This window comes from Watersipora subatra, chromosome 5, assembly GCF_963576615.1.
Source record: "Watersipora subatra chromosome 5, tzWatSuba1.1, whole genome shotgun sequence".
Taxonomy (NCBI): domain Eukaryota; kingdom Metazoa; phylum Bryozoa; class Gymnolaemata; order Cheilostomatida; family Watersiporidae; genus Watersipora; species Watersipora subatra.
Window position 1 is genome coordinate 7,621,403 of NC_088712.1, and position 15,100 is coordinate 7,636,502.

A 15,100-nucleotide genomic window follows, 5' to 3' on the forward strand; every position below is an offset into this window, starting at 1 on the left:
AGTTCATTTTCTATTCAGAAAACTTAACTAAATCGATGCTCAGTTATTCTTAGTAACGCTAATAATAAAGATAAAGTGATATTTAAAGGGTTCTCGGTTTTAATTGAAGGTTTGAAGCAGATTGAGATAGTTCAATGGCTGAATTAGGTCAGGCCCGGTACCAACTACAGTAGGTATAATTATTGTACTAAAATTTTTGTTTTTTGTTTATTAATAAGCAAACCAATATTGGCGATTCACTAAGACACAAGACGTTTCCTTTGCCTTACAGTGTATACTCATATAATTGCATTCACATTACTGCACATGACTACACACATGGATGCTTCAGATACTGGAAAAATGCCTTGAGGCGCATGATGACTCTTCTATATACACTAGTAGTTTCCTACTAATGTACTTGGTCAGTCATCAAAACACTTTCAGCTTGGTAGATGTTCGTTTAAAAGCTGATAAGCAGAGTTTTTCCAAGTTCATCCACTTAGTCTTTCAGAAATGTTTTCCATACTTGGCATAGACTGACTGAAAGAAAAAGTCAATCATAATGCTTTGCGTAATTACTTAAACAAAGTGGAGATAATAAATATTGATGTAAAATCTGAAAAGTCATCTACTACCAAAAAATTTCAATTATAAGTTAGGGCAGTTTTCAATGTTTAAAACATATTAACACATTTTAAGGCAAATAATAACAGTTTAAAGGGTTTATTAATGTTAATATTGCGCAAAGATTCTTTTTTTCCATGAACCAGTAAATATAAATACTGCATACAATTATGTGTATTTATGAACCATGAGTACAGGCCAAAATCTGAGTCTAAATTTTCCTGGAGTTTTTAAGAAAGTTTTTTGTAAAGTTAACATGTTTTATTATGCTAGTGTGTTTTTGTCTATTTTATATTCTAAAAAAGTTGCAATTACTTACTTGCACCAAGTATAGCAGACCTTAAGAAAGCTGCTCGAATGTGCTTGATGTGTTATGGAATTATATGCAAAAGCATGTGAAGGCATGTGTGCACATGTGTGTAGTTATGATTACTTGTGAGTCTTTGCGAGCACTTACACTTGGGTGTGCTTAAGAATATCTGACCATGGCTGTTTATTTGACAATTAAAAACTACCAATAAGTGAACTGCTAACTCTTAATTCATTTGGCTTCAAGTTTGGCCTATGATTCAGAGCATCTCTACTAATACTATGTGTTGATGCAGATTGCCTTGACAACCATTATTGGTTCTCATGTTGAAAAAGTATTTTACATCTATCACCATGACACAGGGTTGGGTTACAGATAAACCAAGTATTTTATTTTCCGACTTCAAGCCTTATAAGGTCACCATTTTGTCACTTTATCAGGAGCCCCAAACCAATCATAAGATTTTCCTACATTGTAACCATTTCTTAGTTTTATAGCTTTATAATCTAAGAACTGTTTTCAAACATATTTTATTGAAACAAATCGAAATTATCAGTTCACGCTTAGTTGAAAATATTTTGTAATTTTAAACAGTCCTTCAGCATCTAACAGTATTGTTGTCAAAGGTAAAAGTCTAGATAAAAGTCAAAAATATGGATGGACATTCAGTTTGTTCAAATTTTTTTATTTTCTAACGTTGTGAACCTAATATTAATCTAGCTCAAAATATTTTGATGTAGGCATACATGATTCTACAGGCATCTATTATTCAAGAGTATCATTCCAAAATGGTTTTAGAAATGTCAACTATTTGAATAGAGGCGTTTTTAATGTGTTAAATTAAGTTTAACACTAGTTTGGTTGGCTTTACACAAAATATTACTTTTTATATTATTTTACATTACGATAGCCTTGTGCTTTGTGTCATTTGCCCTGGTGAATCATTCGCAGCTTCACATAATGCATAGACAATTATACTGTATCCTGTCTTCACAGCCTCTAGACTGATAAAGCAAGCATTTTAGTGAACACTTTATGATTTAGCAAAAGTTATATTGCTCACTAACTTTTATTAATTTACGAGAGCCAATTATTGTTAGCTGTCTCCAACATTTCACCTGATGGTTTGTCAAAGATTATGCATAAACTTGTGTATGCATATAACATGCTTAGAGATAAGACAATAATAGTTTTTTAATAAAATGAAGGTGAGGGCAGAGAATAGCATGAGAATAAAACGGTTGTGAGTTTGGCTAGTTTTTTATTTGCATTCAGTCATGTAAAGTTAAAATGAAACACAAAAACTTAATAAAAGCTAATAAAATTTGATTTTGTAGTTAATCATATTCTTTATATAGATTTTGTAAACTGCAATATGTAAATCAATTAAAATATGGTTGTCTAAGAATATACTATAAGCATTGATAATTTGGATCAGATTATTATCAAACTATAATGTTGTAGGAAAAAAACAGTAGTACTATAGGTAGTTCAAACTGGTTAGTTGAAAATTTACAAAAGCGCATTTAAAAGCTGCAATTTTAGATCATTTTTAAAGCAATCAAAGAGCAAAAACAGTTTTGCTGTTTGAAATATTAGCAAATCTCTTCAACCAAAAGATTAATTTTAGGTATCATCTTTAGAAATAAAAAAACAAAGTCAAGTGGATATTAACAATTGTTACACTGACATCTCCCACCATCAGCTGGGCATGTTCCACTACTACAGGCTCTTCTTTCAGTGCAGAAGGAAAAACACATATCTCGATCGCACTCTCTGTTTGCATTGTTCCAATCTCTACTTCCATCTTGCCTTCCCTGTCGACCTCCAAAGTTCCATCTCGCTCCATCTTTATCACTTCCAGTTCTGGTGTTTAGACATTCTAGGCACTCACATCTTCCACCATCTGCTGGGCATGATCCACGGGTACAATTCTTTATGCCTGTACAGAATCTAGAACACCTTTCTGCGTCACACTGCCTGTCAGCTCTTCCCATCCCTTGTCCAAATGGTCCATTTCTCTCTCGTCCCATTGGACCAAAACCATCTGAGCAATCACTACATTCACATCTTCCGCCATCTGCTGGACAAACTCCTGAGGTACAGTTTCTAAGCTCAGTGCAAACTAATGAGCATCTTTCGCCATTGCATGGTTGATTGGATCTTCCCATTCCTTGTCTGAATGACCCGTCTCTTTGGCCTCCCATTAATCCAAAACGATTTGCTCCATCTGAACAATCAGTGCACTCACATCTCGCACCACCTGCTGGGCAACTTCCTGAAGAGCAGTTTCTAAACTCAGTGCAGAACATAGAGCATCTCTCTCCATTGCATGGCCGGTTTGCTCTTCTCATCCCTTGCCCGAATGGACCTCCTCTTTGACCTCCCAATGGTCCAAAACCGTCCTGTCCGTCTGAACAACCATTGCACTCACATCTACCACTGTCCGTTGAACAAGTTCCAGAAGTGCAGTTTCTTAGGTTACTGCAGATTGTCTGGCATCGATCTGCATCACAATTTCTCATTCTATTGCCATCAAAATTTGTGTTTCTTTGCCTTCCCATTGGTCCATTGCCTTGGCTACCATCAAAGCCACTTTCCATTCTTGAATTTGGTCTTCCACTTTGTCTTCCCATTGGACCTTGTCCGTTGCGATCTCCTTGTCCTCTTGACTGGCTTCCTCCATCCATTCTTCCTTGAAATCCTCCAAATTGGTTTTGACCTCTTCTTTGTTGAGTAAAACTATCAGTGTCACATTCAGAACATTCACATCCTCTGGTATTTTCAGAGCAGATCCCAGTGCCACAGTTTTTATTGCTACACATGTTGCTGCATTCCGTTTGATCACATGATCTTCTATTGACTAGGTTCATCGTTGATCCTGTTACTCCTCTTACAGCAACTAAAACGATGTGAGAGGTTAACATTAATATTTGACCTCTCTATTCAGTTAACACATATGTAAAGTTTAATACTTAGTATATTCAATGTTTAACCAGCAAGTTTAAAACTTCAACCTACATGATTAATTGCAATACAGTCTTATTTTGACTAATTAAAATTGTTTGTATCATTTTGACCTCTTATTACCTGTTTCACAAACCGTATGACGTCTGAAGATAAAAATGGATTATTACAGTCAGAGATAAAGAAGAAATAAAACTCTAAACAATTGAACCTTGTGATGTTTTACAACCAGTGCTGCTAAACTACCGATGACCACAGTTAATTAAGAAGATTGCATGCATGATCATATGTTTTCTCATTTTGCAAGCTTTGGAAGTTTGCTGGCTAGTTTTGACTTCTTACCATACTTAATTAACAAAAGTTATTTATTTCAAAAGTTGAATCTAAATTTATAACCAGCTGATTTTGTTTTACAAGTTCCAAAATAGTTTACACATCTATAGATTTTTCTTGTATCAAATTTTTTATTCAGAGTAACCTAAAAAATCTTTGATGCATATTAAAGTACAAATAGCTAGTTTGGTAAAAAAAACTGGTTCATATTTACCTGTAAGTAATACCAAGGCTGTCAAACTCATCCAGAGCTGTCTAGACTTGCATGTACAAGCCATTGCTGCTTTAACAATTGCCTGAAAACCAAAACTAATATGATAACATAAATGATGTTGAAAGTTTTTCTAATATATCTTGCAATGAAATTTTGTTCCAAGAATTTAATCAGTTGTATCAAATGCATAAGAGGTCCCTGCATTTGAACACAAAGCATCCTTTATGTCAAAGAAGTAACGCTATTAACCTTTATTTGATGCACAAATTATGTAAATGCTGAAACAGTCTTCTTGTGAGAGCTGTAAGTGTTTGTAACAGTCTGGTATCTGATAGCTCTTTTATATCTATAGTTTGTAATACGTCACGTGATGACGTTGCTAGACTAAGTGAAATATGATGAAACTTATAAGTATACAAGTAAGTGAAATATGATTGGTTACTTGCATCTCATGATCTCCTGTCAAGCATATCCTGTTAAGCATGTAGCAATATGATCACCGCCATATTTCTATGTACTTAAAACTGACTGTTTGAGTGCGTTTACAGATAAGCATAGAAGGGAGCAAAATAATTAAAGTCTGTATCTTAGTATGCCTTATTATTTAATGTTTTAATTGTTTTCTGTTCTGTTTTAATGATTTTCCTGTCAAATGGTTCTTGGTACAAGCTATAAACGTTCCAAATTGCATTCACTCTTTACGCTGATCTACGTAAATCCATTGGAATATTAGCATTTGCTGGCAGATGCTCAGATTCATGTACTACTAACTTAATCCAAATATCGCGACAGCTGTCTTCACAGTGTCTACGCTAAAATTCCTTTAGCTGTAGCATTGTTTAACCTATCAGATGCCCTGTCCGCTTATACCGACTTCATAAAAAAGTTCCTACATCAGTGTTTAGCAGGGCTTCCTATGAAGTAAGGTCAAAAGCTTTAACTAATGCGATGCAAATTTTATGAAATCAAAAAGCTATATTTATTTCCATAGTTATAGACGTAGAAAAGGTTTTATCATATTTGACATTGAATAATAGAACACAAATTAATATAACCCAAAAAGATTTGGAACATAAAGATTATGAAACAGTTTTCTTTCATACAGATAAGTCACTCATAAAAATTAATATATTTTTTACTAGCTCATAATATAGTAATTTATTAGTAAAAATATAATGAATGTGACAAAAAAAATCACTTTTAGAATATTTTTACATTTAAAAGTCAGCCATCCATCCAAATAGCACTTATTTTGTAGTCAACAAAATATGGAAAAGCTCGCTTATGATATCACAAACATCTTAGCACTGGTCTTATAGTACTGATAAGCACAGTTATGTCTTTGAACCTTTGACTAATCCAATGTTATGACACTATAAGTGTAAACAGAAGCCATCTCGTACAACTACGTCCCATTTGAGCTGTTTTGGAAAGAGAATCCAAACTACGGCGGTCTCGTGTGGCTGCGATTAACTGTTCGCTTTTGAACTTTTAAGAGCTTGTAATCACATGTCCACATATTTTGCACCTACAACACAGCAGAGTAAGACATGGTGAGTCTTTTGATACCAAATAACTTTAATGTGAATTTTGTGGCAAGTCAACCTTTAAACTAGTCAGGAGTCATATTTTTTGTTCTATATACTTACTCTGCAAACACATTAAAATTATGTTGCTAGTACCGGCTGGCACAACGAATCTAAACCTATCAGTATGACTTGCTTTTATAAGTTTCTAGTTAATTAGAACCTTGATTCATCAATAAAAATCTTTTATAATACAGAGGTCATTATTAAATGTCAAATGCAGCTGAAGTTTTCGACTGTTTTGGCAACAGTTTTCGACGATCCGCACTTTAAAGCCAGCAATAGGACTGCTTGCATTTTTTTAACAGTGGGAGATATTTCTCCAACTTTCTCAGGATATACTATAATGTATATTTAAAACACTCAACCTCACATTACTGCCATGATCTCAAGAATGTAATTAAAACTGGCAGATTCCTGTTGCGTTTGCTGATAATCGTTTATCTTAATGATAATCAAAGATGTTACCATAGATTTACGTATTGTTCCACATTTTTATTGCTTGCCAAGTTTGCTATTTACTTCATTCCAAACTCATGTGAATTTTTAGAAACAATGTGAATATTAAGTTTTTCAATTTTTTCAAGATCCAATACTTTTGATTGCCTGGAAGCTTAAAGAATATTCATATAACGTTAGCTGCAATAAAATGGCCATGCACTGCACCTGTAAACATTGTCATTAAGTGCTGAGATGCAGCCAAAGGGTCACAGCTAAAACGCAGGAAATAAAGTCTGCATAAGGAATTATGATACAATGAAGTTTGATGTATCTGGTACTTCTGTAAGTTTGTTTGCAAAAATAATCTAATATGCTAGTGTTGAGCTGCTCAAAAATGTTGCATATGTCGTTTTATCTCAGAAAATATTGTGTAACTCATTCTTGTTGGCCGGATGAATAATCATTTGTATTTGTGAAAAATCAAGTCCTGTGCCTTAATTACAAGTGTGAAAATTTGCCTTCAATTAATTAATTGCAAGTGTGCTTTAATTACTTTATCCGCTTGAACATTGAAATCCAGGAGTTGTTTCGCCTTTTCTTTTCCAACCAGCGATGCAGCCCAACGGTTGCATTACTTTTTTCTGATTGTGGTAGACTGTCCTTCCTGCATAATCTTGTTACTTTACGTTTTATTAAATATTAAGCTAGTGTTATTTTCTGTCATTGCCAGATTTTACTAGGCTAGAATAAATAGGATTTCCCTGAGGACGTTAGCCAATCCTAACAGGGCTGTCGGCTTCAACAACTATTATTTCTTAACATCAACTCTCAGTAAAGCTATTCAATAAGTAACCCGATATTTGTGCACCGATAGCTTCTAACCCTATAGAAATAACTTACACATTCGGGTTGCCTCCAGCGCCAGGATTTCCAATTTACCTCCCAATCAAAAAATCACCAGAGACAGCCAAATCAGCAAGCGGTGTTTCTCATTTCAGCCTATCCAATACTACAACATTTGGCCTCCCCACTTATTTGACCCTGTCCGTGTGTATATTGAAATTCCACAAGATCTTTACATTATCATGTTTAATTATCTGTCAGCGTGCATATCTTTACGTCATAATTTTTTACACTGAATCAATCCAATGGCAAAACAATTTTTGCTTTTTTTAATCAATGGGTAATACACCGATTCACGTGAATGATTGAAGTCACACCGTTATGTCTCTTTATGTATTCTCGACTTTCTCTGCTAATTTCTCACAATCACTGAGCAGGTGCATCAACAGTCCATCCTGTTCATAACACATCCTAAAGTTCTTACTGCTGGTTTTATTCATGGTTTTCAACTTTCAATTTTTATGGAGAGAGAGCAGCTAAAAGTAATTCTACGGTTTTTATTTTCCGACAATGAGAATAGAATTTTGCTTTCAATGCAATTTATTTCAACTAAGTAAAGGCACTAGAACTCTGTCAGTTTAAAGGGAATGATAATAAAGCTCTTATCAAATACTTACATGTTTAACAGGATATGCAAGACAGAAGGTCTTGAGATGCAAGTAATCAATCATATTTCTTTTTCTTGTACATTTATGAGTTTCATCATATTTCACTTAGTCTAGCGACGTCATGTTGTGACGTTTTACAAACTTTAGATGAACAAGACCAGGCAGATGCAAAAGTGTTGTAGACTCATGCAACTATTACAAAAAGCTTGTTTCATCTTTTACATTATTTCTTCTTTTACATAGTTTACCGACATTAATAATTGCTCACTTGTATGTCGACCAAGTGAAAGCACTAACACTGTCAGTTTCAAGCAGATAGTAATATAGCTGTGATCACATCACTAAACATTAAATAGGATATGCAAGACAGATGATCATGAGATGCAAGTAACCAATCATATTTCTTTTTCTTGTATATTTATGAGTTTCATCATATTTCACTTAGTTTAGCGACGTCATGTTGTAACGTATTACAAACTTTAGATGAACAAGACCAGGCAGATGCCAGGCTGTTATAGACTTATTCAATTCTTACAAAAAGGTTGTTTCATCTTTTGCATCACTTCTACATCAAATTAAACTTTTCTAACATAATCTTTTGTCAAAAAAGTTGCTGCGTTAAGAAGCATGGAGTTTTTTTGTAATTATATTAGAGCAAAATTTTGACTTCCAAAAGCAAAGTTTTTTTATCATAACTTATTAGAACAACTGTCAATTTTAGCTCATTTTATTAATGTTACCACATTAGTTTTGATTTTTAGGCAACCATTGATCTATTACGTCTAGAAAGCATTGAATGAGGGTGACAGGCTTTTTATTATTATTGAGTAAATAATGTATAACAATTTGTCTGAAAACACAGCTGCTATTATCTCAGTATGTAATATAGGCTATATATATATTATATATATATATTATAATATATAATATATTTATGTTACACCAAATAAATAAATCTAACACAGCAAACATGTTCAAAATTTGAAAGGTACTCTTTAAGACCATGAAAATAAACTAGCTTACCGGCTTACCACAATTTACCAACTAAAACTTACCCGAAGGCTAAGTTTAAACTTTTGAAATTAATTGGTTCTGTAAGCCCATTTACCACCAAAAATTGAAATGTGGTAGTACACTTTCAAAACCTGAAAAACTTGTAAACTTGTGAACTTGCGCATGTTCTTCATCTAATGTGGTCATCACTGAGTTGAGCTAATTGTAGTTCTAAAATCAAAGCGATGTTCATGAACTGAAATTTAATCTTTAGTTGATTAATGACAGAAATTATCCAATTCTTTCGCTTTCAGAAGTTTTTTAGTTTTTCAATGAAGTTGAAAAATGTTCAATATTTTTTAAAACTGTTTTAACCTGCTAGAGCATGTTGATATTACATAAAACCATGTAAATTGAAATTTAAACATGCAAACTGGCCATTTATGATTTTAACTATTGGACATTGGCAGATATCTTATCAAAGTCGGTAAGCCAGATATAAATTTTAACAATCTAAAATGCTACAGTTGCTCTAGCAGGAAAGACACTGTCAACAAGAAGCCTTGTTCATAAAAGATTATGTGATCAAATAGAATGCAACAACCTCTATCGTAACAAAAACTGTGTTCAAGGAACATGCTCTGAAAACACTTGAGGGTGAGAATGTAATGAATGCCAAACTGATAGTTTCACTCAGCAAGATAAGGCCAATAGCAATAGGGGGAATTCAAAGAAGACTGGATAGAGGAAGCCAGTTACAAAGACAAGGAGTTGGCAATAGGCAAAGTTTAATCGGTCGTCAAAGCAAAAAGCAAAATTCAAGAATGCAAGGTGGTTTTGGTGGTAGCCAAGGGAGTTGACCAATGAGAAGGCAAAGAAACACAAACTCTGAAGGCACTAAATTGAGAAACTGTGATGCAGACAGATGATTGACAATCTGTACTAAGCTGAGGAACTGCACTTCTGAAAATGGCTCATCTGACAGTGGTAGATGTGAGTGCATTGTTTGTTTGGAGGGAGAAGATTGTAATGAACTGGTTGAAGGTAAAGGAAGTGGTTCGTTTGGACAGGGGATGAGAAGAACTGATCGGCCATAAAATGGTGCGAGAAGTTCTATGTTCTGCCCTGAGCTTAGAAACTGCTCTTCAGGAAGTTGTCCGGCAGATGATAGTAGGTGTGAGTATAATGATTGTTCAGATGGTGCTAATGGCTTCGAACCAAGGGGTAACCAAAGAGTTGCGCCATTCGGACAAAAGATGAGTAAAACAAACTGACCATGCAATGACAAAAGATGTTCAAGCTCAATAGGATATAAATGAAATACTTTCATGCTTACGAATGTTTGTTATCAACATTGACAATTCCTGTTGGAAATACTTAAAAATACCTGAATGAACTTTTACATATCAATGGCAATATCTATTAATAAATCACAAATAGTAGTTTATGATGATCAACATGCTGAATACTACTCAACGAACTCTGCAACTCTCTTGAGGTTTAACAGAGCTGATACTCAAAGCATGAGCTATCACAACCTTGTTTCATACTTGGTGGCACCAAATATTTGTAAAAAGAACATACCAGAAAAAATGAAAATCTCAAAGTAACAGATGAAATAATGCTAGCCTTTATAGTTTGTGTAGACTTGCCTTTTAATCTCAAATCCTTAGCGTATACAAGTTATGGGTTGCTTTTGACATATTCCTTAATATTTCTCAAAACTACCATAGAAATTAAAATTACTTCTTTTAAGATTTTTACTATTCCCATCGATGTTTTCTCTTCTATGTTCTAAAACGAGCAGTTGCAAGTTGTTTTTATTTTTGTACATCAAAACTTTCAAATACTGATGAAAAGTAGCTTCCTCCTAAACGAAAAATATACTTTTCTTCAGAATAATCGTACTACTAAAATTCAAGCAAACATTATCCAAAATTATGGCTTCCATAATAAAAAGTCAGTCATCCATTATGTGCTAACGCCTTGTTTAGTTTTTCTATGAAACCTATATGACTTTAAGATATCAAGCGTACAAAATATGTGCACATTCATGAATAAGCAACTGACTTGTTGATTGATAACATTGAATAATCTATTTAGGCATTCAAGTCTCAAAAAGATTTTGGCCGAGCCATTTATGTTCCTATGAGAAAATGAAAAATAGGAAATAGCCTTTCCTTCAACCTGCCCTAATGGCCATTATTGTTCAAGGAATAAGGAAACATTTCCTTACACTTTGATTCTGCATTTATCTGCGAGATTTATGTTTACCCGGTAAAGCATGCTAAAAATATATTATTTTACCAATTTACCTTTGACAAATCAACTACTCTCTGTTGGAATCATATAAAGACATGATATGACCTACAAAAATTTATATTTTTGAAGGTTTTTATATTGTCAGTGATATGAAATTATGAGCTATCTTTGAATCTGTGATGTTGGCTTTGGCCTTTATTTGTTACTATATTTAATAATCTGGAGATAACTAAATTGACAATTTTATTTATAAAAAAATGTTTATCAGTTCAATTTTACTAACTCTTTTAGGTGGATAGAAGTGTACATTTCAAAGTTAGTGACCACAACTTCCATATTATTGTTATTAATAACACCTAACTGACAATAATAAAAACAATAATATTAAAAATAGTTTACTTTGACAATACTTTTTCATATCTCTCATCTCTTAACTAATTCTCTCTCTCTGTATCAAACTTTCATTGACCTTATCTAGCTCTCCATTTGCAAACCGGTTGTCCTTCTTTATTGATCTTTTCTGATCTCTCTTTATCTGATATTCACTACTCATTGATAACCTATTTTTCTTGTTCATTTTAGACTTAATGCAATCTTTTTAGCAACCTCTCACTGCTAGTATACTCATAAAGTAGAATTTTTTCACAGTTTGATTATTTTCTTGAGAGTATTTCTTTTTTGTTAAGCTTATACGGATAGTTGATGAGCCTGCTTAGCTCTGCACATTCTTGTTGCATGACAGAGATGGTCTTGTTCGTTTAATCACCCCTTCTAAAAACCCCTTTCTTATTGATTTGTATAAGTTGCATTCTAACAGGTGTAGCTATTTAGGTCCTCTCACAGTGTTTAGACACTCTCAATCAGGAACTACAGGGTGAATTTAATGAAGAAACAAAGCAGTATAAAGAGTTAAATGTGTGAAGTTATAATATAAACTAAACAGTAAAGCATATAGTCAGTGACTGTCAGAAGTGTAAGAGAATAAAAAAGAGCCATGAATGTTTGGTTTCCTTCATACACTAGGACTATGCAATCACACTAGATTACGGAGTAGCAAAAGTTGCTATGAGCCCTAAACTGAGCCAGTGGTGGGGAATGACAAAGTCCTAATCTTTTGAGAGATTTGAGTTTAAAATGACTAACAAAATGAAGGTTGGAAGGCATGATATTGTTGTGGTCAAAAGTTGAACTCATAAGCAGCAATTATTGGTATATCATTCATTGGGAACATTTGCTTGTTAGAAAGGAGCAAATAAGCTGAAGAGGTATGAGACTTGACATTAGAACTAACCTGAAGTTAAAAGGTGAGAGCAAATGCAATACATATAGTCATGAGAGCTCTTGTTTATGCATACAGAATGACAAATTGAATGGTGAGGTGATTTGGTAAAGTCCAACAAGGAGCACTGCCTAGATTGATGAATATGCTCTGGAAAAAACTGTCTACCCTGACCTAAAATTAGTAGTTCAATAAACGAAGTACTACATTCCAGCTAACTATGTGACATTGAAATGAAAACGGTGGCGGTAATAAGAGTATTGATGTTAAAACTTGAAGATCCACGTTGTAAAAAACCTCCTGAATAATTATTTTATCTGAATTTAAAACGATTAACAAATTGAAGGTTGAGAGAATTGATATTGTTGTGGTCAATAAGTTAAACTCATAAGCAGCCATTATTGGTATATCATTCATTGGTAACTTTTTTGTTAGAAAGAAGCAAATACATGTAAGCTGATAAGGTATAAGACCTGACATTACAACTAAACTGAAAGTGGAAACTGAAAGCAAATGTAATACATACAGTGACTGGAGCTCTTGTATCTACATACAGAATTACAAATTGGATGGTGAAGAGATTTAGTATAGTGCAACAAAGAGAGCTGACCAGGACAATGAATATAGTCTGGAAGACACTGTCTACCGTGACCTATAAGTACATGTAGTAGTTCAATGGCAGAAGTATATACCAGCTATTTATGTGACATTAATTAAAAATCATAGCGATAATAATAGTCTTGATGTTAAAACTTGTGCAGCCAAATTATAAAATACCTTGTGAATAATTATTTTATGTGTAGAATATAAAATCATCAGCCATAACCAAAAATATTTTGTTTAACTCACTACCGTGAGCCGATGTATCGGCAATCCCGGTAACATAAGTACAGACTGTAAGCCAATGAATCGGCTAATCGATAAGGTTTCACATTTTTCATTGCAAAGCCCACGCATTAACTAGACCAATCAAATTTGGTCTCCAATGAAAAGACCTTGTTTCCAATCATGTACAGCTAATCAAAAATCTTTTTGCTGAGAATATCTATTTCTACTCATTTTTCAAAACGGGAAGATCAGATTGGTACCATCATGGCAACCAAAAATTCACTGTGTTTGTTCAATGCAAAGAATGCGTCAGAATTTTTGCGAAAGCAGAATCCAATTAAAATCTTGAAAAGTGGTACTTATCTTCAAAAGAATCTTCTTATGAATAATATGCGTTTCGCAGTAAAATAATATCGGCATTGATTTCCGAAATATTGCATAGATACTAGCGGTATATCGACTTTTAGAAATTCCGTGCGAATTAATTTGGTCAGAATCATGAATTTAACGCCGTAGCAAAAGAGCTATAAACTAATAAAAGAAGGCGTTTTTGTGCTATCTTCATAAATAAGATCAGTGGAAGTCATTCCTTAATCTCCACAAACGTTATAGGCTATAAAATTTGTTGCAATACAGTAATTCCTTCAGAAACCTAAAAATTTCATTTATAGATTTAATAATAGCCTAAGCACTACACAATGTGGTTATTGAAGACTCAAATTTTAATCAATAAACACCTGATCAAAGCAAGTCATGCTTACAAATTTAGATTCACCGTGCTAGCTTGTACCAGTCACTTTGCTTTTTATGTGTTTACAGAGTTAATATTTAGAACAGAGATATAATGACACCTAACTATAGAACTTTTAATTTATTTAGGTTAAAGGGATTAATGATTCATAGTTATATAGAAATGGTGGAAAGTGACAATTGATTTTAGATTGATTACTGTTTAGTTTATCAGCAAATGTACTTAGCTCACTGCTAGTCTATCTAATCCATTGTTATTTATAGGTTCACACTGTCAAACTTTTCAATTTTTCTGTTTAAAGTTATCTAAAAAATTTATAAATTTATAAAACTTTTCAAAATTCATGTTTTTTTACTTATCACTGAATACTTAAAACATTTATCATCTCATAAACAGTAGTTTATTTTGCTAAGTTTTACGTAGAGTTTAGGAGATAGAAGATCTTCAACAATATAAAGGTGTTTCCATGATAAGGTTGAGCCCGGTTGCAAGAATATAGATACAATCTGTTCAATGAATCAATATAAACAGTGTTCTTGTTTTTATAAGCCAAGTGGTGACAAGTCATTTTGGTTGATCACTGTAACATTGAAATAACTGAGAAGAAAGTTTAAAACTTTTCTAAAATAATCTCAGTAAAATTTTGCTAGAACTAACTGCTCAGTTTGCTTAAAATTAAAGCCATGATGAAAAATAGGTTGTATAACCCCTTTGGCTCACGTGGTTATGTATTCCATTATTTATTGCTTCACAAAAAAAAAGATCACTGGTTACCATAGCAACCTCATTTTGAATGAAGCGGTGTTTTAGCAACACTGATTGCACCAACAAGTTCAAGTTGCCAATAACTACCTTCATGCTGCATCAATATTTTATCACAGTCAGTAGGTGTTTTGTCATTTTTCATTTTACAAAAGTCAATTAGCTCTGACTTAGCTATATAATACTTGTATTCTAGCAGCAATAGATAGAAACTTAATATTTTATGTAGTAAGTTTTATTTGACTCCACAGCATGAT

The 15,100-nt window shown here is 33.3% G+C and overlaps 1 protein-coding gene across 2 annotated transcripts in view; it reads right to left on the reverse strand.

Annotated features, from left to right (window-relative positions):
- The window catches only part of LOC137396148 (tenascin-like), a 39,301-nt gene extending 34,490 nt beyond the window's left edge, over nt 1-4,811 (reverse strand). Inside the window, exons 1-3 of one of the 2 annotated variants that reach the window (XM_068082303.1) lie at nt 4,680-4,811; nt 4,431-4,512; nt 2,164-3,818 (exon numbers count right to left, since the gene is read on the reverse strand). In XM_068082303.1, coding sequence (XP_067938404.1) covers nt 2,587-3,818; nt 4,431-4,494 — 1,296 coding nt within the window. In that variant the 5' untranslated portion in view covers nt 4,495-4,512; nt 4,680-4,811 and the 3' untranslated portion in view covers nt 2,164-2,586. Of the gene's footprint in view, nt 1-2,163; nt 3,819-4,430; nt 4,513-4,679 lie in introns of those variants that run through there. The other variant, XM_068082302.1, reaches the window with a different exon arrangement.
- Nucleotides 4,812-15,100: the final 10,289 nt, after the last annotated feature.